We start from the raw sequence: 25,790 nt of genomic DNA, 5'->3' as shown, positions 1-25,790 counted from the left end.
GGATGTCACAGTGCCGTTGTCCAATGAGACGCCAGCTAGAGCTCAGCACAGCGTATCCGCGTATTCTGAATGTTTACACAGCACCGGAGCTGACACGATCTGGATTGAATACGTGGACGCTGGCGGATTCCTGTTTCCCGGCGTTTCCAGGCGGTTTAATGTAAACGGACAGTGCATCCGCGAAGAAAACGAGACAGATACGGTCTAATGTAAACGTAGCCTAATTTCACCTTCAGATTAACTGCTAATCCTAGAGGTTCACATACTTTTGCCACTCATAGATATATAATATTGGATCATTTTCCTCAATAAATAAATGACCAGGTATAATATTTTTGTCTCATTTGTTTAACTGGGTTCTCTTTATTTACTTTTAGGACTTGTGTGAAAATCTGACGATGTTTTAAGTCATATTTATGCAGAAATATAGAAAATTCTAAAGGGTTCACAAACTTTCAAGCACCACTTTATTTGGTGAAAAATTATGTGAATATGATTTATCAGTTGAGATCACTCAATTTCATGAAAAGGCATCAACTAAATGCTCAAATCTTGCATTTGTACAAAAACTCCATATTACAAAAACTACAAATAGCAAAATACGGTAAATCATCTGATCATTCCCTTTGCTTCATGAGGAATGCTCCCTTCCCTCATTAGTTTGAGTATTTGCACTTTGTGATATGTCTCTAATTACAAACTTCACACACTTCTAGTATAACTAGTGTGTTCTTACTGGAAAATTCAATAAGTATATTATTAAACATCAAGTGATGTACTGAAACCCACAAAAATGTGTAAACTATGGACTTCGGGACACATTCTGTTGGAAAAGTCACTTAATTCTGCTTTAAATTTTACTAAAAAGAGAAACTCACTATTCAACACTGCGTCTATATTGTGGATACAAATTAAAAGCAAACCCTTTAAACCAGACAATTTGGGATTGAGATCCAGGAGCTGTTATGGTATTTCAGTGTAGTGAGGAGACATTTCTTTTTTGTGTAAAATGTTCGTGTTTGATCCTTTTACTCCTAATGGAGATAGATTTACTTTATTGATCGCAAGCTGGGAAACTGTCATGTTTCAGCAGTAAGGTATCAAACATACAAAAAAAAAAAAAAAACACACTGTACAACATAAAGTAGAATGAAAAATATATCCAAGAACAAACTGACTATACAATAAAAAGATAAAAATGTAATGATTGTGTGTGTGTGTGTGTGTGTGTGTGTGTGTGTGTGTGTGCGTGCCCTTTGTACAGGTGAATGTGCCTTAAAAGTTCTAAAAACAAGAGATGAGATGAATGAATATAAATAAGTATTCATCTCTGTCCTGTTTTGTCGCATGACAAGCTGGAATTAAAATGGATTTCTGAGGGGATAGCACAATTTGTTTTACACAACATGCCTACAACTTTAAAGCTGCAAATTGTTCTTTTATTGTGACACAAACAATAATTAAGATGAAAAAACAGAAATCTGGAGTGTGCGTAGGTATTCACTCCCCAAAGTCAATACTTTGAATATATAGGTATTCACCCCCTTCCACAGGAAACCCCTAAATAAGAGCTGGTCCAACCAATTTACTTCATAAGTCACATAATTAGTTGATTAAGATCCACCTGTGTGCAATCAAAGTGTCACATGATCTGTCACATGATGTCTGTATAAATCAACCTGTTCTGGAAGGACCCTGACTCTGCATCAATGTTAAGCAAGCAACATGAAAACCAAGGAGCCTCCAAACAGGTCAGAGACAAAGTTGTGGAGAAGTATAGATCAGGGTTGGGTTATAAAAAAAATATCCCAAACTTTGAAGATCCCACAGAGCACCATTAAATCCATTATAGCAAAATGGAAAGAATATGTCACCACCACAAACCTGACAAGAGAAGGCCACCCACCAAAACTCACAGACCAGGCAAGGAGGGCATTAATCAGAAATGCAACAAAAACACCAAAGATAACACTGAAGGAGCTGCAAAGATCCACAGCGAAGATGGGAGTATCTGTACATAGGACCACTTTAAGCCGTACACTCCACAGAGCGGGGCTTTATGGAAGAGTGGCCAGAAAAGCGTCATTGCTTAAGAAAACACATTTGGAGTTTGCCCAACATTATGTGGCAGACTCCCCAAACACATGGAAGAAGATTCTCTGGTCAAATGAGACTAAAAGTGATCTTTTTGGCCATCGTTGGAAATGCCATGTGTGGCGCAAACCCAACACCCTGAGAAGACCATTCATACAGTGAAGCATGGTGGTGGCAGCATTATGCTGTGGGGATGTTTTTATTCTCCAGGGACAGGAAAGCTGCTCAGGACTGAAGGAAAGATGGATGGCATTAAATACAGGGCAATTCTGGAGTCAGCCAGAGGTTTGAGACTGGGATAAAGGTTCATGTTCCAGCAGGACAATAACCCTAAACATATTGCGAACGCTACACTGGAGTGGTTTAAAGGGAAACATTTACTTGTCTTGGAATGGCCTAATCAAAGCCCAGACCTCAATCCAATTGAAAATATGTGGCATAACTTGAAGATTGCTGTGAACCCATCTAACTTGAAGGAGTTGGAGCAGTTTTGCTTAGCCATCCCAGTGGCTAGATGTGCTAAGCTAATAGAGACATACCCCAAGAGACTTACAGCTGTACTGTAATTGCAACAAAAAGTGGCTCTAAAAAGTATTGATTTTGGGGGGTGAATACCCATGTACACTCCAGATTTCTGTTTTTTTTTTCATCTTCATTATTGTTTGCGTCACAATAAGACAACAAATTTCACCTTTAAAGTGGTAGGCATGTTGTGTAAATCAAATGGTGCTAACCCTCCAAAAATCCATTTTAATTCCAGCTTGTAATGCGACAAAATAGGAAAAAACACCAAGGGGGATGAATACTTTTGCAAGGCACTATATTGGATAGTATGATGGCTTGGGGCGGGAAAGATTTCTCTGTCGGTCCCTACGACAGCGAAGCTATAAAAGATGAAATCTAGGGTGATGATTGTCACTGATAGGCGACATGAATCTACGATCTGGGCTAGAAAGAAATCAGCCCCAGTTTTGCTTCTTCTTACTGTACTGCGTATTAGTCTTATGTGCATTTTTGATGCTGTTGAACATGTGTCCACAAAAAAACGTGTTAAAAATAAGACATTTGTCAACACTGAATAATGTTTAGCCAGACAAAATCAGGTACTACATACTGTATGTGGTGTGTAGGGTAAGAATACAGTGTATGCAATAACCTATAATGTCCCGAGATCCAATTTCCGAGTATTTATTTACCCTGGAATGTATTTTCCTGCCTGTTATCCAAGCTTTGCTTTGGAATATGAATATGTTGCAAATAGTAAAAATAAATTAATAAATAAATAAGTGACAGGCCAAATCATAAGAAAACAAATGTTGAGATATATTTTTGTATTCTTTATCCATACATAATTTCTTGCTCGTTAGAAGCCTAATTTATTTCTCTGATGAGACTGTTCATGTGTATTATTGTGCTCTATGCTGTGTATCTGTCCTCGTTACATTCCATATTGAATACTGATGATGTACAATACATAATATCAATAGATAAATTTGCTGGAAACACTTACTGTATTATTCATTTCTCTAGCTGGTATATTGCTTTGTTATAAATCTAATCCGAGGCTTAAGGTATCCAATCTAATGCTATGCATGTGTTGCTTGGGCATGTGTTCTTGTATTCTCTCTAGCCCTGAATGAACCATCATTCATAAAGACGGCATGTGTGCTTCAGGAAATGAAAGTGGGACTGTCGAGACATTCAATATATTTGGATTTATTTGTTGGTGCAACTAATAGGAGATATCTATGCTTAATGGGAGAGCAACTTTACAGGCAGTTGAACAGCAAATGAACACTATTGAGAGTTTGGTTGATGATATTAAAGGAGCAGAGAAAGATCTGTTCCAGCACCACTGTCTGTCAGTTTGATATAACAAAATTATATCACCTCGGAATGAACGTTTCGGGCAGTAAATATACTCAAAATACGATGAAATGTCAGTTGAGGTCAATATCTCATTCATCTCATTATCTGTAGCCGCTTTATCCTGTTCTACAGGGTCGCAGGCGAGCTGGAGCCTATCCCAGCTGACTATGGGCGAAAGGCGGGGTACACCCTGGACAAGTCGCCAGGTCATCACAGGGCTGACACATAGACACAGACAACCATTCACACTCACATTCACACCTACGGTCAATTTAGAGTCACCAGTTAACCTAACCTGCATGTCTTTAGACTGTGGGGGAAACCGGAGCACCCGGAGGAAACCCATGCGGACACGGGGAGAACATGCAAACTCTGCACAGAAAGGCCCTCGCCGGCCACGGGGCTCGAACCCAGACCTTCTTGCTGTGAGGCGACAGCGCTAACCACTACACCACCGTGCCGCCGAGGTCAATATTAAATACATAAATGCAACAAATGTACATAAATGTCTGATAAAATCTGCACTTATTACAGTTGAATATGGTCAGTTGTCCACAAAACTGTGGTCATATAGTGTATTTATTTCAAGGCTTGCTATCGTCAGCTACACTCACCGGCCACTTTATTAGGAATACCTATCCACCTGCTGTTTGATGCCGTTCTCTAATCAGCCGATCCCTTGACAGCAGCACAATGCATCAAATCATGCAGATACAAATCAAGAGCTTCAGTTCATGTTCACGTCATTCAAACATCAGAATGGGAAAAGTTGTGATCTCAAAGTGTGACTTTCACTGTGGCACTGTGGGCGTTGGTTTGAGTCAGATGGACCGGTTTGAGTATTTCAGAAACTGCTGATCCCCTGGGGTTTTCACACACAACAGTCTCTAGAGTTTACACAGACAGAATGGTGCGAAAAACAAAAAAACAGTGAGTGAGGGACAGTTCTATGGGTGGAAACAAACGCCTTGTTGATAAGAGAGGTCAGAGGAAAATGGCCAGATTGGCTTGAGCTGCCAGGAAGGATACAGTAACTCATAGCAACTCTTTACAACTGTGGTGAGCAGAAAAGCATCTCAGCATGCAACAGCAGAAGACCACGTTGGGTTCCACTCCTGCAGCCAAGAACAGGAATCTTCGAATCAAGAACAAGTTCCTATTTTATTTTTTTTGTTTTGTGGTGGTGGTGGTGGTGGTGGTAGTGGTGGGGGGGTGATATGACTGAACTAAATTACTCTCGTATATCTTTAGACCATCCTGAGCCTTTGTTCCTGTCTCACCACATGAACTTTCTTGTGCTATGAGGATTTTTTTGATTCACTCACCATTGAAGTTTATGTTGCGGATGTATTTGAGCAGCTTCTTGCCACCAGCAGCTTCCATCTCAGGGCAAACGCCCGACTGCTCAAGACACAAATCTTTGTGCATGTTGTGTAGTGCGTGTGCCATGGCATACACTGCATCGATGACAAACTGCACCTTCCCCTCCTGCTCATACTTGGAGTCGATTCCTATCCGTTCCTGGCCTGAAGGGTAAAAAGACAAAAAAAAAAAAATCAGATTTACAGAAACTTTGAAGAAGGCGCTGCCCACTTGTACATCCATATATATTATATATTCAGATTTCATCACAGTTTCTAGATGACCTGCATTCATACATTTTTATAAGACTGAAAATGTTTAGTCTTGTCCCTATTTTGAGGGATGGTGCAGAGGAATTTCTGAAAATGTTCATAATTTTGCATTTATGTTAGATAAAACAATGGATATACAGTATTTACTTGATTACACAATCAGGTCAGTGCCCCAACTGATAATCACATCATCAATTTTTCATTGGCTATTCAGATGCAAGGTACACCACCACTCTTGCCAGAGCAGTTGGGGGTTAGGTACCTTGCTTAAGGGCACTTAAGCAAGTCTTGCAAGTCTAGGGAATCAAACCAGCAGCCTTCTGATCCCAAAACTGTTTCTCTACCCATTAGGCCATGGCTTCCCCAATAAAGAAGTTATTTGCCAGCAGAGGTGGTTCGTGTGTGTAAAAGTCTGTTGCATGGGTTTCTTCGCAGAGAAATGAATTCTTCCCAATTTCTATGTCAGGTTGCGCCAATAGATTTAAGAGCCATGGGTCAACACTGGCAGCTTGGCAATGTTGGGGCTTGAACCCCCAACCCTCCAATTGGTAACAGAGAACCTTAACCCATTGGGTGTGAATGGTTGTTTGTCTCTATGTGTCAGCCCTGCGATGAGCTGGCGACTTGTCCAGGGTATACCCTGCCTCTCACGCATAGTCAGCTGGGATAGGCTCCAGCTTACCCTTGACCCTGCACAGGATAAGTGATGATGGATGGATCTTCCACTCCAATCTTGGAGGCCCCAAACCTTTTTCAGTATTACAATACTCATGTGACCAAAGTGCGCTCCATGAAGACATGGTTTACCAAGGTTGGTGTGGAAGAACTCAAGTGGCCTACACAGAGCCCTGACCTCAACCCCACTGAACACCTTTGGGATGAATTGGAATGCCTCCTCACCCAACATCAGTGCTTGGATCTCATTAATGCTCTTGTTGCTCAATGGGAAAATTCCCACAGGCACACTCTAAAATCTAGTGGAAAGCCTTTCCAGAAGAGGGGAGGCTGTCATAGCAGGGAACTTTGCTTTAGATATTCAAGAAGCACACATGAGTATGATTATTATGTGTCCACCTACTTTTGAACATAGTGTACAAGTAAGTGAGGGGCAGTCCTGTGGGTTGAAATGCCTTGGTAATGAGACCAGTGGAGATCAGCCTGACTGGTTTGAGCCAACAAAAAGGCTATGGTAACTCAAATGAGACCGTCAATAATGGCATAACTCACTCCAGCCCCATCTACTCCAGAAGGAACGATATAAAGCTTGCAAAAAATATTGCAAGCTATGCATGCTACATCTCATCTCATTATCTCTAGCCACTTTATCCTTTTACAGGGTCGCAGGCAAGCTGGAACCTATCCCAGCTGACTACAGGCGAAATGCGGGGTACACCCTGGACAAGTCACCAGGTCATCACAGGGCTGACACATAGACACAGACAACCATTCACACTCACGGTCAATTTAGAGTCACCAGTTAACCTAACCTGCATGTCTTTGGACTGTGGGGGAAACTGGAGCACCCGGAGGAAACCCACGCGGACACGGGGAGAACATGCAAACTCCACACAGAAAGGCCCTCACCGGCCACGGGGCTCGAACCCGGACCTTCTTGCTGTGAGGCGACAGCGCTAACCACTACACCACCGTGCCGCCCTGCATGCTACATACAAGCTATATATCGAAGCTATACACCCTAGGATTACTTACCTATTTGTCAGAAAGAATCCAAAACGGTGAGGAATTGACCAAGAATAAGCGATTTTTGTTGAACTACTCATTAAGGCTTAATTAGTCCATAACTTCATTCATAATTGTCATTAAGCAAATCTGGGTAGAAATTATATGTACCCTAGGTACCCCTACCTTCACGCCAGAAAGAATCAAAACCAGTGAAGAATTGAGGGAGAAGAAGCAATTTGTGCGGAAACTGCTTGTTAGGGCTTAATTATTCCATATCTTCATTATTAATTGCAATTATGCAAATTTGGGTAAAAGCTATATGCACCCCAGGCAGACCTACAGTCCTGCCAAAAAGAATCAAAATCAGTGAAGAATTGAGAGAGAAGTGATTTTCATGAAATGTGGACAGATGACAGACAAGACATAATGGCATAAGCTGATCAGCCTATTGGTTGGATGAGCTAATAACCACTCTTTACAAACATGGTGAGCAGAAAAGCATCTCAGAATGCACAAAACCTTGAGATGGATGGGACACTACAATAGAAGTCCACACTGGGTTCCAGTCCTGTCAGCCAACTGGCATTTCAGGGTACAGTGGGCACAGGTTCACCAAAAACTAGGCAGTTGACCATTAGAGTTTTAATGGTTAGTGAATACAGAATTGTATTTAGTGGCACATAAGCAAAATATCAAAATAGGCTAAAAACTCGTCCCTGTTCAGCACTAATCAAGAAGATTTAAATACTCACTAAGATCCGGTTGGTGTATCAGACAAGATCTGAAGTGTTGAGAAGTCTCAGTAGGTTTGGGCTATTATCTATGACACGATCAAAAAGAACCACCAGAAGAACTGAGGCTTATCGGGCCTTAATTAAAATGCTTTTAATCTTCCCCAGTTGCACACTTCTCTTCCCCCAGTGTTGCACTGATAGCGAGACAGTTATTGTGTTCTTCACAAAAGGCTTTTTCAAACAGCGCAATTTCTTATTATCTATTTATTATTATGATTTCTTTTTTTTTTTATTTTTTTCACGTCCGTCTGTACCACAGGGTGCCAATAACTGAAGGAACCCACACACTAATACTTGTTAGATTCTATTAACTGATATTTCCTCTAATGTCAAAATATTTCTATGTCAGTCACTTCTATGTGGCATATAAATGAACCAGAAGTCTAATAAGGCAAAGACTTATATATATATATATATATATATATATATATATACACACACACACACACAGTATATATCTCATCTCATCTCATTATCTCTAGCTGCTTTATCCTGTTCTACAGGGTCGCAGGCGAGCTGGAGCCTATCCCAGCTGACTACGGGCGAAAGGCAGGGTACACCCTGGACAAGTCGCCAGGTCATCACAGGGCTGACACATAGACACAGACAACCATTCACACTCACATTCACACCTACGGACAATTTAGAGTCACCAGTTAACCTAACCTGCATGTCTTTGGACTGTGGGGGAAACCGGAGCACCCAGAGGAAACCCACGCGGACACGGGGAGAACATGCAAACTCCGCACAGAAAGGCCCTCGAACCCGGACCTTCTCGCTGTGAGGCGACAGCGCTAACCACTACACCACCGTGCCGCCATATATATATATATATATATAATAGAGATCACTGCAAATTGCATCCTTAGGGAGATTAGGGCAAGACTGCCCATGGCGCAGCCGAGATATAACTCTGCTTCCCAGCAGCACATTGCACCACCCTTTTTTTCCAATTTTCTTTCCAATCTTCCACAAATTAGTGGCAGTGCACTCCCGTGTTGACCCGGCTTGCCCTCTGAAGTCTCCCTAGCCTCCTCGGGGAGTCTCACCAGCTGGCCTACAATAAAGAGACTTCCCCTAAGCATATGCTAGGCAACTTAATCACTGCATCTGAACTCCGAATACTGCCAGAGAGATGCTATCACAGGGTAAGGTTAAGTCCTGTGGTGAATCATGTACTGGAACCTGACAGCTCCATCAAGCTGAGGACATGAACTTTGAAATGGGCTTCTCATCAGGGAAGTTCTGTGGTTGAGACATGAAAGATGCCTGCAGAAAACAGCTACCAGATCCAGGAGGTGAGTCACAGGTTACTGGCAGAGAATTCTATCCACATTCATTGGATTTTGAGAAACAGAGCATTTTTATTTTTTGCAAATCCAATAAATAAAAACTTTCTACAAAACGTCCGACAAAATCATTTCCGCTCAGGACGTAAACTAACCAGTCAAATGACAGTAGCAATTTGTGAAAAATGTAGTAATAATAATAATAATAATAATAATACTTGGTTACATGGAGTCAACAGGAAATCTTTTGGTGGAGACGGTGGGGACCTCGACTGGCTATCGTAGCCTGCAGGGAATCGGCCGTCAGACATTCTGTCGCATGTCCCAGACCCGGTGAAATGTAACTGAATTGTCTTGGCCAGGCCTAAGGGTCCCATCTGCATCTCATCATTGCTGAGGAGTGTGCTCCCATCACCCAATCAAGCATCCAGCCAGAGCAGGTCATGATATATTTTTTACCATATTAACATGCCATTGTGTGTTATGCCTGATGTAAAGACTCTCGTCTCTGCGAGCCTACCACACAGATTTAATACTTGTCATTTTTAGGGCATACCTAACAACGTGTTTTCTTTCTCTCTCCCCCCCCCCCCCCATCTGTCCCTCTGAGTTACATGTTGGTCCTGGGATTGAGATGCTGGCCTCTTCTGCCCCTCGGACCTGCTTGATCCATCCTGGTGCCCTGTGTCTGGTCGGAGTTTTATCGCCCCACTCCTGTGAAGGACGGCCCCATGAGGACAGTTGAGGGTTATATCTGTTAAAACTGTTAATATTATAGTCAGGCTGTCTGTTGTTGCCCAAATGAGGATGGGTTCCCTTTTGAGTCTGGTTCCTCTCGAGGTTTCTTCCTCATGTCGTCTGAGGGAGTTTTTCCTTGCCACCGTCGCCACAGGCTTGCTCATTGGGGATAGATTAGGGATAAAATTAGCTCATGTTTTAAGTTGTTCAAATTCTGTAAAGCTGCTTTGCGACAATGTTTATTGTTAAAAGCGCTGTACAAATAAACTTGATTTGATTTGATACTTGAAACATAAAAACATATGTTACCATCAATTACTTTTATTCCACATTTTGTTTCTTTTTTTTTTGAGTAGAGTTTTTATTTCATCCTTGGTTGGTTCAGCAACACGCTCCGCCATTTTGTTTTTCCCTACCCATGGTATATGAGCTGACAGCCTAGTAGTAGAGTAACCAATCAAAGCGTGTGATTGCTCATATCCAGTGAATGTGGATAGAATAAAAGGGGATATTTGTAGCTCCAAAAAGACACAGATAGGGATAGTAGCAGTGTGTTACACACTTTATACACAATTAGTAAGACGTTTTAATTATAAATACCTGTATATTTGCAAAACTGTCACCTTTAAGATAGAATATGGCCACAAGATGGAACTTAGGAAAGACTCGGAAAGAATTTAAACTCAATTGATTCTAACTCATATAACAATGGTGCTGAGCCCAGAATAAATCCAGGAGCCACAAGGACTCCACAAAGATCCTTCCACACAATGCTGACACATATGCTGGGATTCATTCACTTCTGTGGAACCAAAGAAACCAAAATTGCTTCTTGTATAGCATCATTACAAAAACACTTCAAGCAGCTTTATTTTTATGAATATCAAAAGTTCAAAGTTACTTCCCATACCAGGACCTGGTCTTCCCAGGCAGTCTCCCGTCCCAATACTAATCAGGCCCTTGAGGCGCATTGGGTAGCATTGATTTCTGTCTCAGTAGCCCTCGGCCTCTCACCTATTACATAGCTAGGGTTACAGTGAGGGGGCTGGTCCTCTGGTAACCACAAGAGTTTGACTTCCTACTCACATCTGTATTGCGGCGTGCCTCACCAGATGGCAATAGGTACCATTTTGATAATGGTCTTTGGTATGACCTGACCGCAAGTAGAACTCACGATCTCCCAGCCAAAAGGTGGACACGCTAACCACTAGGCCAGGTTGTAGTCCATTTTTATGAATATGAATACTGTTTATTCACCATTCTCTTCATTTGTTAAACTTGAAATAGTTCAAGAATTAGATGTTTGTGTCCAAAATTTAGGGTCTGAATGAATGTGAGTAACTCTACCTGTATCACTAAAAAGGTCTATTTTGTCTTGGTGTAAAGAGTGTTACCAATCATGAGTGGTTGTGCTGAGCGCATTATTATTATTATTATTATCTTATCTCATCTCATTATCTCTAGCTGCTTTATCCTGTTCTACAGGGTCGCAGGCAAGCTGGAGCCTATCCCAGCTGACTACGGGCGAAAGGCGGGGTACACCCTGGACAAGTCGCCAGGTCATCACAGGGCTGACACATAGACACAGACAACCATTCACACTCACATTCACACCTACGGTAAATTTAGAGTCACCAGTTAACCTAACCTGCATGTCTTTGGACTGTGGGGGAAACTGGAGCACCTGGAGGAAACCCACGCGGACACGGGGAGAACATGCAAACTCCGCACAGAAAGGCCCTCGCCGGCCACGGGGCTCGAACCCGGACCTTCTTGCTGTGAGGCGACAGCGCTAACCATTACACCACCGTGCCGCCCTATTATTATTATTATCTCATCCAGCCGACAGGCGATAAGCAAATGCCATCATGTGTTGTCCGTCGTTCGTTCGGCGTCGTCCACATTTCATGAAAATCACTTCTTCTCTCTCAATTCTTCACCGATTTTTATTCTTTTTGGCAGGAAGGTAGCTCTGCCTGGGCTGCATATAGTTTCTACCCAAATTTGCATAATTGCAATTAATAATGAAGATATGGAGTAATTAAACCCTAATGAGCAGTTTCCACACAAATCGCTTCTTCTCCCTCAATTCTTCACCGATTTTGATTCTTGTTGCCATGAAGGTAGAGGTACCAAGGGTGCATATAACTTCTACCCATAATTGCTTCATTACAATTATTAATGAAGTTATGGACTAATTAAGCCTTAATGAGCAGTTCAACAAAAATCACTTCTTCTCAGTCAATTCCTCACCATTTTGGATTCTTTCTGGCGGATAGGTCGGTATTCCTAGGGTGTATATAGCTTATATATATAGCTTGTATATAGTTATATATATTGCGTATGGTGGCCCACTTTAGATCGTTCCTTCTGGACTAGACGGGGCCGGAGTGAGCTACGCCATCATTGATGGTATCGTAATTTTTTTTTCTACCTATCTGCATTGTGTAAGTCTCACTGTGACCTACTCCCTCATTACAGTACATCTCATTGCTCTATTTATAAGTGTTTAAACCAACAGGAAGTCCTGTTATCAACTTGCTTGGGTTTCACCTACTTTTTTATCAGCCATATGTAATACATTATTCTTGCTCTACAAAAAATACCCATCTGTTATTTTCCAACAAAATATATAGATGCACTGAGAGTAGCTGGAGGAATGCACTTGGAATAATAATAATGTGATGGCTTTCCAAACATCTGTCACATGTTGTATTTTTATTTTCATAGGACTACTGAATCCTGAATTCTGATTGGTCACTGGGTGTTGATCAGTTTTCTATAATAGCATCTCGAACAATCGTTCCAGCTACAAGGCAAATTACAGGTTTATAATAACGTGCTAGTTCTAATGTGTTTTCTTTTCCATAGTAACAACTGATTTACATGGACTTGTAGACATAATCTAAAACGAAACTTTTTTTTGTCTTCTTTATGAGAAAAAAATGTGAGAATAGTGATAGAGTGATATTTATAGATGCTAAGAGAGAACCAGAACTAACGTGTTTCCAAAACATTAAATGTACAGGTAACTATAAATGGATAAAAAGTATGATATGTTCTTTATTAATACATTTTTAAAAATGGAAAGCGTGGCAAATCGGGCGCCACGGTGGTGTAATGGTTAGCGCTGTCGCCTCACAGCAAGAAGGTCCTGGGTTCAAGCCCAGTGGCCAGCGAAGGCCTTTCTGTGTGGAGTTTGCATGTTCTCCCCATGTCCGCGTGGGTTTCCTCCGGGTGCTCCGGTTTCCCCCACAGTCCAAAGACATGCAGGTTAGGTTAACTGGTGACTCTAAATTGACCGTAGGTGTGAATGTGAGTGTGAATGGTTGTCTGTGTCTATGTGTCAGCCCTGTGATAACCTGGTGACTTGTTCAGGGTGTACCCTGCCTCTCACCCATAGTCAGCTGGGATAGGCTCCAGCTTGCCTGCGACCCTGTAGGACAGGATAAGCAGCTACAGATGATGGATGGATAGATGGAAGATTGTCAAATTGCTATCATACAAGAACAATAAAACACTTTGAGACATGCTGTTATTGGAAAATAATTCCAGGATAGAAACAGCATCATCCCATCATCCCATTACTGATTGATTATTCATGATCGCTAGTTAGTTTTGCAGGTCTGCCTCTTTAACAGGATGGACTCCTCTTGAGTCAGAAATAATTCATATATGTTGATTTGAGGGGCGGCGAAGGTCCGGGTTCGAGCCCCGTGGCCGGCAGGGCCTTTCTGTGTGGAGTTTGCATGTTCTGCCCGTGTCCGCGTGGGTTTCCTCCGGGTGCTCCGGTTTCCCCCCACAGTCCAAAGACATGCAGGTTAGGTTAACTGGCGACTCTAAATTGACCGTAGGTGTGAATGGTTGTCTGTGTCTATGTGTCAGCCCTGTGATGACCTGGCGACTTGTCCAGGGTCAAGTCTTTCCCTGCCTTTCGCGCGTAGTCAGCTGGGATAGGCCCCAGCTTGCCTGCGACCCTGCAGAACAGGATAAAGCAGCTAGAGATAATGAGATGAGATGAGATGTTGATTTGATGCTGAACGCCTGAAGCAAATCTGCCTCCAAACTCTGCCTTTGTCCTGAAACAAACTGGTATTTGTATTCGGCGCTCCATTCACAGAGTTCTATCGATCACAAAAAATACCCACAAGGCCTCTCAGAGCTAATTAGCGACTACTGTTGTGCTAAGTGAGAAAACTATAACAGTGAAGAAAAGCTCCCTTAAAGGAGGAGTGAAACGTGACTAATTATCTTTCGCACACAGCTTTCATACATGCTGTCAAACATGTACTGATCAAGCTTTGTTCAGTTAAAAGTGAGTTTGATCTTTGCTTGCTGGAAAAAAAATAAATCAGGAAACGGGGGTGTTTTCTTCTTAGAAATATACGGAGAAATGTTTGGCATGCCCATTATAGTAATGAGATAAAGCAGTACGAGGCATCATTGAAAATGGAAGTGATCTCCGAGTCTGGGTTAGAAAGATAAACACACCATGTAATTATGATGAATAAATGGATTTGAAGAGACTGACAAGGAACTGAATGAAAACCAAAATGGCAGGGGGAAAAAAAAATCATCTGCTTCATTTTCTACTCAGGATTCCAGGCGAGGTTTTTTTTTTTTTTTTTTTGTGTGTGTGTGTGTGTGTGTGTGTGTGTGTGTGTGTCACTATCTGCAATCTAGCAGTTGATGTGATGATGCATGCACATGTTAAGTTAAGCTTTGTATCCATATGGTTCATAAGACCATACCAACATCTGTTAAAAAAAAAGACCCACTCCTTTAAATCTAAATGCTCTCAGGCACGACATCGTTTTAATAGAAATGTGCAGAAGTAGATTATTTTCCCCTCTGCTGATGTATAACAGTGACCCCAAGAAACAAATGTATGCTCCAGAACAAAATATAAAAGTCAATAGACATATGAGTGTTTATGAATGTTGTTATATTGAATGGCAGACATTACACCATCAATATTTCAGTGTCGGCTGCCGTGCAGAATTGGCTCTCGTAAATCTTAACCCTGCAGTATTTGTCATCACAGTGACGTAAAATATTGGATGACAGGGAGCTGATATACACAACGAATAAAAGGCTATTTATTTTTTATACTCATACTATCAGACAACAGCAAATATATCTCTCATTAAAGTTCTTACATAATTATATGGTAATGTAGTCTAAGAGTATATAGCCTATACACACAATATAGCCAAAATTTTGTGGACACCTGACCATAACACCCAAAGGTATTCCTTCTCCAAACTGTTACCATCAAGTCATACAATTGTATGATGTTTTAATTAAATGGCAAAATTGTATAGGATGTCTATGTATGCTGCAGCATGACAATGCTTCGCTGGAACCAAACCTGTTCCAGTATGACAAGCCCCTGTGCACAAAGTGAGCTCCATGAAGACATGGTTTGCCAAATTTGGAGTGGAGGAACTCAAAATGCCTGCACAGAGTCCTGACCTCAACCCCACTGGGTTGAGATCGAGTGGAAAGCCTTCCCAGAGGAGTGGATATTAGTATAACAGTAAAGGGGAGGACTAAATCTCAGAGGAAAGTGGCCAGGCTAGTTCAATATGACAGGAAGGATAACTAAAACGAAACCATTAATGACAGCGTAGCTCACTCCGGCCCCGTCTAGTCCAGAAAGAACAATCTAAAGTGGGCCACCTTGCACAATAAATGTTGCAAGCTATATACACTATATACAAGCTATCTATAGAAGCTATATACACCCTAGGAATACTGACCTATTTGCCAGAAAGAATCCAAAATGGCAAGGAATTGACGGAGAAGAAGTGATTTTTGTTGAACTGCTCATTAAGGCTTAGTTAGTCCATAACTTAATTAACAATTATAATTAAGCAAATCTTGGTAGAAGTTATATGCACCCTAGGTACCCCTGCCTTCATGCCAGAAAGAATCAAAATCGGTGAAGAATTGAGGGAGAAGAAGTTATTTGTGTGGAAACTGCTCATTAGGGCTTAATTACTCCATATCTTCATTATTAATTTCAATTATGTAAATTTGGGTAGAAGCTATATGCACCCCAGTTAGACCTACCTTCCTGCCAAAAAGAATAAAAATCGGTCAAGAATTGAGAGAGAAGAAGTGATTTTCGTGAAATGTGGATAACGCCAGATGATGGACAAACAACATACAACACATGATGGCGTAAGTTCATTGCCTGTCGGACAGACGAGCTAATAACCACTCTTTACAAACACAGTAAGCAGAAAAGCATCTCAGGATGAACAAAACTGAGAAACTTTAAGGTGGATGGGCTACAAGAGCAGAAGTTCACATCAGAGGTGAATTCAAATTCAGCAAACTGAGGTGACTGTTCTAGGTGAACGGGTTTCTTTGAAATTTTTTCAATTTGCTAGCTAGCGTCAGGATACTCTGATTATAATCATCTAGGCTGCTAATAACAACCGACGTATCATTTCAAATTTTAAATAACAATGCTTTAGCTGTACCTGATGTTTGCAAGTTAGTCTAAATTAATGACTAATCATTAATTAATCCATCATTAATCATAAATTAGAAACTTGTGTATATTTCTGGAATAACTCCCATTTGGACATCAGCAAGGTCCATGTTTGTTCGCTGAGAATTACCTGCACAGACTGTTGGTGTGGCGGCACGGTGGTGTAGTGGTTAGCGCTGTCGCCTCACAGCAACAAGGTCCGGGTTCGAGCCCCGTGGCCGGCGAGGGCCTTTCTGTGAGGAGTTTGCATGTTCTCCCCGTGTCCGTGTGGGTTTCCTCCGGGTGCTCCGACATGCAGGTTAGGTTAACTGGTGACTCTAAATTGACCGTAGGTGTGAATGTGAGTGTGAATGGTTGTCTGTGTCTATGTGTCAGCCCTGTGATGACCTGGCGACTTGTCCAGGGTGTACCCCGCCTTTCGCCCGTAGTCAGCTGGGATAGGCTCCAGCTTGCCTGCGACCCTGTAGGACAGGATAAAGTGGCTAGAGATGATGAGATGAGATGAGACTGTTGGTGTGTTCACAAGCATTAATAGTGAACTCAAAGCAAACAAAAAACTGTTTGAAAATGTTTGCTTTTGATTTGAACGCACGTCAGGTTCCACTCTTGCCAGCCAAGAACAGGAGTCTGAGGTTACAGTGGGCACTGGCTCACCAAATCTGTACAGCTGAAGACTGGGAAAACACCAGATGATATTTCTTTCCAATCTTAAACTGTCCAGTTTCAGTGAATCTATGCCCACTATACTGTAACTCAGCACTCAGATATCACATACATATGGCATGGATAAATAAGCACAGCCGGTGATCTTATATGACTTTGTCCAAATGAACCGTAATCAAGCTCTGAAGAAGCATTTTTTCAGTATGTGCTTTGACTTTTATTACATTACATGATGTTACATTAATGACATTTAGCAGACACTCTTATCCAGAGCTATGTACAACATACGCAGAGTACCCTAGGGAGCAGCTGGGGGTTAGGGGCCTTGATCAAGGGCACGTCAGCCATTCCTGTTGGTCCAGGGAATCAAACCAGCGACCTTTTGGTCCTAACCATTAAGCCATGGCTTCCCCATTTATCCACAACCGCTTATCCTGTACAGGGTCGCGGGCAAGCTGGAGCCTATCCCAGCTGACTATGGGCAAGAGGCAAGGTCCACCCTGGGCAAGTCACCAGATCATCACAGGGCTGACACATAGAGACAAACAACCATTCACATTCACGGTCAATTTAGAGTCACCAGTTAACCTAACCTGCATGTCTTTGGACTGTGGGGGAAACCGGAGCACACAGAGGAAACCCACACAGCCACAGGGAGAACATGCAAACTCCACACAGAAAAGCCCCCGTCAGCCACGGGGCTCGAACCCAGAAACTTCTTGCTGTGAGACGACAGTGCTAACCACTATCCCACCATAGCGATCAATATGCAAATATGAATATATAAGAGGACACATGCTAGAAGAAGAAGAAAAATCATGAATCAAAACTTCTGTGCCAACGATTAAGGTCTTGAAAATCATATATGAGCCATGCACAAGGAATCTTTAAGTAGTTTCGATCTGCGATTTATGAGTACTCTAATTACTGATTTAAAATTTGTACTGAGGGAAGGTTCATGATTATTGACAGAGTCAGCACATCAAGATGGCTGCTGTCAGGAGCTTTGGGTAGATCAATAAAAAAAAAATGAAAGTGAGAACTGTTCTTCACTTGATTATTTATTTATTTATTGCTAGATCACATTAAAGGTGAACACTTTGGAGGGCCAGTGTAAAGAAAAAAAAAGACTTTTGTGAAATCTTGCCAAGTTTTTAATTTAGGACAGTGTACTTCCGGGCCAATTTGGCAACATGGAAACAGGCCTGTAATGGAGGCTAAGCACAGAAACTGCATTGATGCACCTCTTACATTTCTGAAATAGTGTGTCAAAGTCCTTCCCATGCCAGCACCTGGTATTCTCAAGCACCAGGTGGCGCCAATGTCAGTTTCTATAGCCCTTCAGCCTCTCAACTATTACATAGCTAGGGTTACAGTGGGAGGGGGGGTTGGTCCTCTGGTAACCACGAGAGTTTGTCCTCCCTACTCACATCTGTATTGTGGCATACCTTGCAAAATGGCAGTAGGTGCCATTCTTACGATGGTCTTTGGTATGATCCGACCACAAGTAGAACTCACAATCTCCTGGTCTAGAGGCAGACACGCTAACCACTAGGTAAACTCGCTGGCGAGCTAGTGTGTATGCACCACTAAATAGAAGTTACGCTATTTTAAAATTTGCAAGCGTTAGAGTTTCCTATTGTTTTTTTTTCAGTGTAAGTTATAGTATATTCAAAATTGCATTATGAGCATTTACTATGTTTTGACTGTCTGACCAATTACATCAACTCCTGCGAGAGGGTACAGTATGCATGTGACTTCACCATATGCAGAAGTCACTGCAGTTCCACCCACTGAGTGGCAGAATGCCTCACTTACTGAGTGGCAGTGTGAGAATTTATCTATATATCTACAAAATATATTTAAGGCCAATCTAAAAGTTCTATGAACCTCTCCGACTGGAGCGTGCACTCCATCATTGTGGTTTCCATTTTGCCAAACTTATCCAGAAGTATATTGACCCAAATGTAAAAAAATTGCAAGATCTTCCATATGTTTTCTATATAAGCTTTAGTACTGTAAGCTGCGTATATTGCTTTAACCACTTTCTAAAGCAATAATAAAAATAAAATAAAAAATCCCTTAAATCATTGCATTATATTTATAGCATGATGCCGAACTGACCGAGAAGTACATTGATGTAAATGAATAATTTTGCAAGATCTCGCAAAAGTACATCTTTTATTCCCCTCCTTGTCCGTAGGAACAGATTTCACATTTTATCATTTTTACATTACAGAAACCTGCAATTTTAACAAGAGTGTGTAGACACTATAAATACCTCCTACAAATATCCTTTACAATCTTGTAGCCTGAATAATATTTTGCTTATGAAGCTGGGTTTGTAATGCACTATGTTTTAATTAGGAGCAACTAAAAATGGTGAAACGAGTGAGTTTCACTGAGCTCAGTATCATTTAGTCATACATCTACAGTTAGGTCCATAAATATTTGGACAGAGGCAACATTTTTCTAATTTTGGTTCTGTACATTACCGCAATGAATTTTGAACAAAACAATTCAGATGCAGTTGAAGTTCAGACTTTCAGCTTTAATTCAGTGGGTTGAACAAAATGATTGCATAAAAATGTGAGGAACTAAAGCATTTTTTAAACACAATCCCTTCATTTCAGGGGCTCAAAAGTAATTGGACAAATTAAATAATTGTAAATAAAATGTTCATTTCTAATACTTGGTTGAAAACCCTTTGTTAGCAATGACTGCCTGAAGTCTTGAACTCATGGACATCACCAGACGCTGTGTTTCCTCCTTTTTAATGCTCTGCCAGGCCTTTACTGCAGCGGTTTTCAGTTGTTGTTTGTTTGTGGGCCTTTCTGTCTGAAGTTTAGTCTTTAACAAGTGAAATGCATGCTCAATTGGGTTGAGATCAGGTGACTGACTTGGCCATTCAAGAATATTCCACTTCTTTGCTTTAATACACTCCTGGGTTGCTTTGGCTTTATGTTTTGGGTCATTGTCCATCTGTATTATGAAACGCCAACCAATCAGTTTGGCTGCATTTGGCTGGATTTGAGCACACAGTATGTCTCTGAATACCTCAGAATTCATCTGGCTGCTTTTGTCCTGTGTCACATCATCAATAAACACTAGTGACCCAGTGCCACTGGCAACCATGCATGCCCAAGCCATCACACTGCCTCCACCGTGTTTTACAGACGATGTGGTATGCTTTGGATCATGAGCTGTACCACGCCTTCACCATACTTTTTTCTTTCCATCATTCTGGTAAAGGTTGATCTTGGTTTCATCTGTCCAAAGAATGTTCTTCCAGAACTGTGCTGGCTTTTTTAGATGTTTTTTAGCAAAGTCAAATCTAGCCTTTTTATTCTTGAGGCTTATGAGTGGCTTGCACCGTGCAGTGAACCCTCTGTATTTACTTTCATGCAGTCTTCTCTTTATGGTAGATTTGGATATTGATACACCTACCTCCTGGAGAGTGTTGTTCACTTGGTTGGCTGTTGTGAAGGGGTTTCTCTTCACCATGGAGATTATTCTGCGATCATCCACCATTGTTGTCTTCTGTGGGCATCCAGGTCTTTTTGCATTGATGAGTTCACCAGTGTTTTCTTTCTCAGGATGTACCAAACTGTAGATTTTGCCACTCCTAATATTGTAGCAATTTCTCGGATGGGTTTTTTCTGTTTTCGCAGCTTAAGGATGGCATGTTTCACCTGCATGGAGAGCTCCTTTGACCGCATGTTTTCTTCACAGCAAAATCTTCCAAATGCAAGCACCACACCTCAAATCAACTCCAGGCCTTTTATCTGCTTAATTGAGAATGACATAACGAAGGAATTGCCCACACCTGCCCATGAAATAGCCTTTGAGTCAATTGTCCAATTACTTTTGGTCCCTTTAAAAACAGGGTGGCACATGTTAAGGAGCTGAAACTCCTAAACCCTTCATCCAGTTTTAATGTGGATACCCTCAAATGAAAGCTGAAAGTCTGGACTTTATGTCCATGTCCATTATATAACTATAATTTGAATATGTTTCAGTAAACAGGTAAAAAAACAAAATTTGTGTCAGTGTCCAAATATATATGGACCTAACTGTATATGACCCACAATATAGCATTTCCCCAGAATATTTAAAGGTATATTTAAAATATTCCTTTAAATATTCTGGGGAAATGCTATATTGTGGGTCATATAGATGTATGACTAAATGATACTGAGCTCAATGAAATTGATATTCCTCAGAATATTTTAAGCAACGAACTCATACAGAACCCTTGAAACCCACTTTTTTTTTTAAGAGTGTATGAGTTTGCATCAGACATCTCATATCACAGGACCTGAGCAGACTTTCATAAATGTTAAATCTGGGCATTGCAATACTGGGATAAGAATCCTACATGACCAGAAAGTAAAAGTCAGTGACAACCGGACTGATTCTTGAAGCAAAATATACAATATTCTCCATCAAATCACCGAGCTCTACTGTGGCACTTTGTATCCTGCTAATGCTGACTGCACATTTCAATCGACTTCATTCATATAATAAATCAATAAAATTAAAATGCATCAAAAGATGTTTGCACAATTTACCCCATTTAAGAAACCTTTTGGGATCAAATTGCTTGACATAATGGTATAATGGTACTGCTGTTGAACATGCGTTGAATGCATTTCCATCACAACTTTCATGTGCATAGACAACTTCCTATTTTTTTTTCTCTGTCTAGGACCCTAATGAAAAAAAAAAACACCAGAATGGACAGAAACAACAGACCATGGGTCTTTTCATTGATTAATTAAAGCTAGACTGCCTTTCAGATTTTTCAAGTTTAGGTCATAAAAAGGATTTTCCCTGACACCCAATTATTTTTGTTTAGTGGACCAAAAGTTACTGAATTCGAATCATAGACTTCCAATTTAATTAGGTTTTTATTTTATATAACAATTAATTAATTTAGGACCACATGGCCTTAATGTTGTGGAAGGACCTGAAGCGAGCAGTTCATGCGAGGAAACCCACCAACATCCCAGAGTTGAAGCTGTTCTGTACGGAGGAATGGGCTAAAATTCCTCCAAGCCGGTGTGCAGGACTGATCAACAGTTACCGGAAACGTTTAGTTGCAGTTATTGCTGCACAAGGGGGTCACACCAGATACTGAAAGCAAAGGTTCACATACTTTTGCCACTCATAGATATGTAATATTTGATCATTTTCCTCAATAAATAAATGACCAAGTATAATATTTTTGTCTCATTTGTTTAACTGGGTTCTCTTTATCTACTTTTTGGACTTGTGTGAAAATTTGATGTTGTTTTAGGTCATATTTATGCAGAAATATAGAAAATTCTAAAGGGTTCACAAACTTTCAAGCACCACTGTAAGTTATTCCATGAAATCGAGTTGTACATGAGCTGAAAGCCAATGAAGCGCATAGCGCTGAGTTGGCTATAAGCCATGTACAACGAGATTGAGTGGAACAACTTTTTTATTCTATCCACATTCACTGGATTTTGAGAAACAGAGCACTTATATTTTTTGCAAATTCGATAAATAAAAACTTTATACAAAACGCCCGACAAAATCATTTCTGCTTAGAATGTAAACAAACCGGTGAAACGACAGTAGAAATTTGTGAAAAATGCAATAATAACAATTATTGATTATTTTGTTTTTATTGTTATTTTGTTTTTCTCTACTCATGGTATATGAGCTGATAGCCTAATCGTACAGTAGCCAACCAGAGCGCGCAATTGCTCATATCCAGTGAATATGGATAGAATAAAAGCATTTATTCAAACACATTCTGAACTAGAAGGGCACTCAGTAGAGTGCATTGCCCCACCAAGCCACATATTATCGACATCAAAATCAGGTCACTTGAACCTAGGATAATACTGAAGCTGTACACCAAATTTCATCTAAATCCTTTCACTACTTTTTGAGTTACATTGGGAACAGACAAGAATATCCTGCATCCGCATACATGTCTGGATTGGCACCAAAATCTAATTGTTCCTTGGCCCATGGCTCACCTTTCCCCAAAATTTCATCAAAATCCGTTCACTACTTTTTGAGATACATTGGAAAAAGACAAACAAACTGAGGCGAAAACATGACCTCCTCCAACAAAGTTGAATGAGGTAAAATAATAATAATACTAAATTACAGCCCTGTGTGAGCTTATATGGTTAGTGGCCCTTGTTTAAAGTAGAATATGTCATAAAGAACCTGTTTGGACAATTACATGTACACTACCATTCAAAAGTTTGGGGTCACCCAGACAATTTTGTGTTTTCCATGAAAAGTCACACTTTTATTTACCACCATAAGTTGTAAAATGAATAGAAAATATAGTCAAGAAATTTTTCTGGCCATTTTGAGCATTTAATCGACCCCACAAATGTGATGCTCCAGAAACTCAATCTGCTCAAAGGAAGGTCAGTTTTATAGCTTCTCTAAAGAGCTAAACTGTTTTCAGCTGTGCTAACATGATTGTACAAGGGTTTTCTAATCATCCATTAGCCTTCTGAGGCAATGAGCAAACACATTGTACCATTAGAACACTGGAGTGAGAGTTGCTGGAAATGGGCCTCTATACACCTATGCAGATATTGCACCAAAAACCAGACATTTGCAGCTAGAATAGTCATTTACCACATTAGCAATGTATAGAGTGTATTTCTGATTAGTTTAAAGTGATCTTCATTGAAAAGAACAGTGCTTTTCTTTCAAAAATAAGGACATTTCAAAGTGACCCCAAACTTTTGAACGGTAGTGTAAATGTTGTTGATGAATGTTATTTCTATTGTCTACACTGCCGTCCCATTAGCAAATCAATAAAACATTTTTCGCATAGAGACCCTTCAATAGAAATCTGGCTTTTTTAATAATACTTCAAGCTTAGTACAGTTTCAGAAAGTTTATTGGAAAACATGAACTGATTTGAACGGCTCTGCATTGTGAGTTCCTTTAATTAGGGTCATAATTATTGCAAAAGTGAACCGAGACAACAACTTTCCAGCACTCGAGTAGGAGGAAGACACGACCTGAATATGAATTCAACAGCCTTATTCCACCCTTGCCCTTTTAGATACTTTCTATAACCCAAGAAAGTTCAAAACTCAAGTTACAAAAAAAGCTTAAATATTGGGGAAAAAACTGCGTGGAAAAGTTGGTGTATTTCCTTCAGTCAGTATATGTTTAATGAACAATAAGCGCATGTAGGTCAAAAAATCGAAGCTCTGATTTACAAATCGCAAATAGTAATGTGTTCAAAATGGGATTCTTGAGCTCTCGCTTGCAAGGTAGTTAAAAATCCTCACTTCCAAGACTTTTATGTTGGGTCTTGCAGGACTTCAGTCCTGAAGTACAACCCTACTGTGATCTCTGTGAGAAGATGCAATTTAAATTAAGTCTCTACACTGAATCATTTTAAATTATTAAGACATGATCTTTCATAATTGATACTCTGTCATGAATTATTAATTTTGTTGATTTTTCAGCTTCTTAGGATACCCTGGTGCTCTTCCAGGCCTAGATGGAGATGGATGAAGGACAAGATCAACGCCCAGTGCAAGTTAGCCAGTTAGCAAATTCTAACGATTCTGTTCATTTTTGATTAACTGTTAAGATGTTTGGATTTTGGGGTCAAGTATTCCTTTAAAAACTCCTTTTTCTGTACCCTTTGCTCTACTAGGGCAGCTTATGCCCTTTAGCGCTCTATGATATCCTTGCGACGGCAGTACCATACGTGCCATTCCTCTTGTTGCACATTCGATCCCTTGATGTGTGGAAATTGGCCCTTACACTGACAGGGTCTCTGGGCAGAGCTACAAAGCAGAGGTGCTGATGGTATTGCCAGCTGTTGTGCAGCATGTCACTTCCTCTTCCAATCCTGAAATCAATCTCGCTGACCTCATGAGGCTCTGTTGGTAATCACAGTGCAGAGCTAAATGCACTGTAATGTGGCGATAGCAATGCAATAGAACCCAAGCTTCTGCAGTCTTCTTAGGTTTAAGTAACAATGTGCTCCAATGACAATGTGGTAAAGGATTTGTGCTGCTTCAAATTACGTCTTGTATATCAAAGTATGGTAATGCGACATAGTAGAGAAGTAGAGTTTGAAGATTCACTGAGAACATCTTCCTTCATATTTTTTTTCATATCTGCCTTTTTTTGTACAATATGTTGCAGCAGTATATAAAATAAGCAGCGCTTCTTGGAAAATGAAACCACCCATACCAAAAATAAATCTTAAGTAGCAACTATTTGTTATTGTGATTGCTACAAAAGAACAAAAAAAACCTCAAAGAAAAAATAAAAAAAACTCTTAACTTTGCTGTTATCTCAGCATTTTAACACACACACAGCTTCTTGGATTTAGATACTGAACTAATTGTAAATACATTACTTTAGCAGGCGGCACGGTGGTGTAGTGGTTAGCGCTGTCGCCTCACAGCAAGAAGGTCCGGGTTCGAGCCCCGTGGCCGGCGAGGGCCTTTCTGTGCGGAGTTTGCATGTTCTCCCCGTGTCCGCGTGGGTT

The 25,790-nt window shown here is 40.7% G+C and overlaps 1 protein-coding gene across 1 annotated transcript in view; it reads right to left on the bottom strand.

The window, feature by feature from the left end:
- The window catches only part of LOC132874102 (metabotropic glutamate receptor 7), a 555,641-nt gene that overhangs the window by 167,730 nt on the left and 362,121 nt on the right, over window positions 1–25,790 (bottom strand). The window contains exon 5 of the mRNA XM_060910002.1: window positions 5,289–5,489. Coding sequence (XP_060765985.1) covers window positions 5,289–5,489 — 201 coding nt within the window. The remainder of the gene's footprint in view (window positions 1–5,288; window positions 5,490–25,790) is intronic.

The sequence above is a fragment of the Neoarius graeffei genome, chromosome 26 (genome assembly GCF_027579695.1).
Source record: "Neoarius graeffei isolate fNeoGra1 chromosome 26, fNeoGra1.pri, whole genome shotgun sequence".
Lineage (NCBI taxonomy): Eukaryota > Metazoa > Chordata > Actinopteri > Siluriformes > Ariidae > Neoarius > Neoarius graeffei.
Note: the sequence above shows the minus strand (reverse complement) of the source record. Positions and strands in the feature narration are given on the sequence as shown.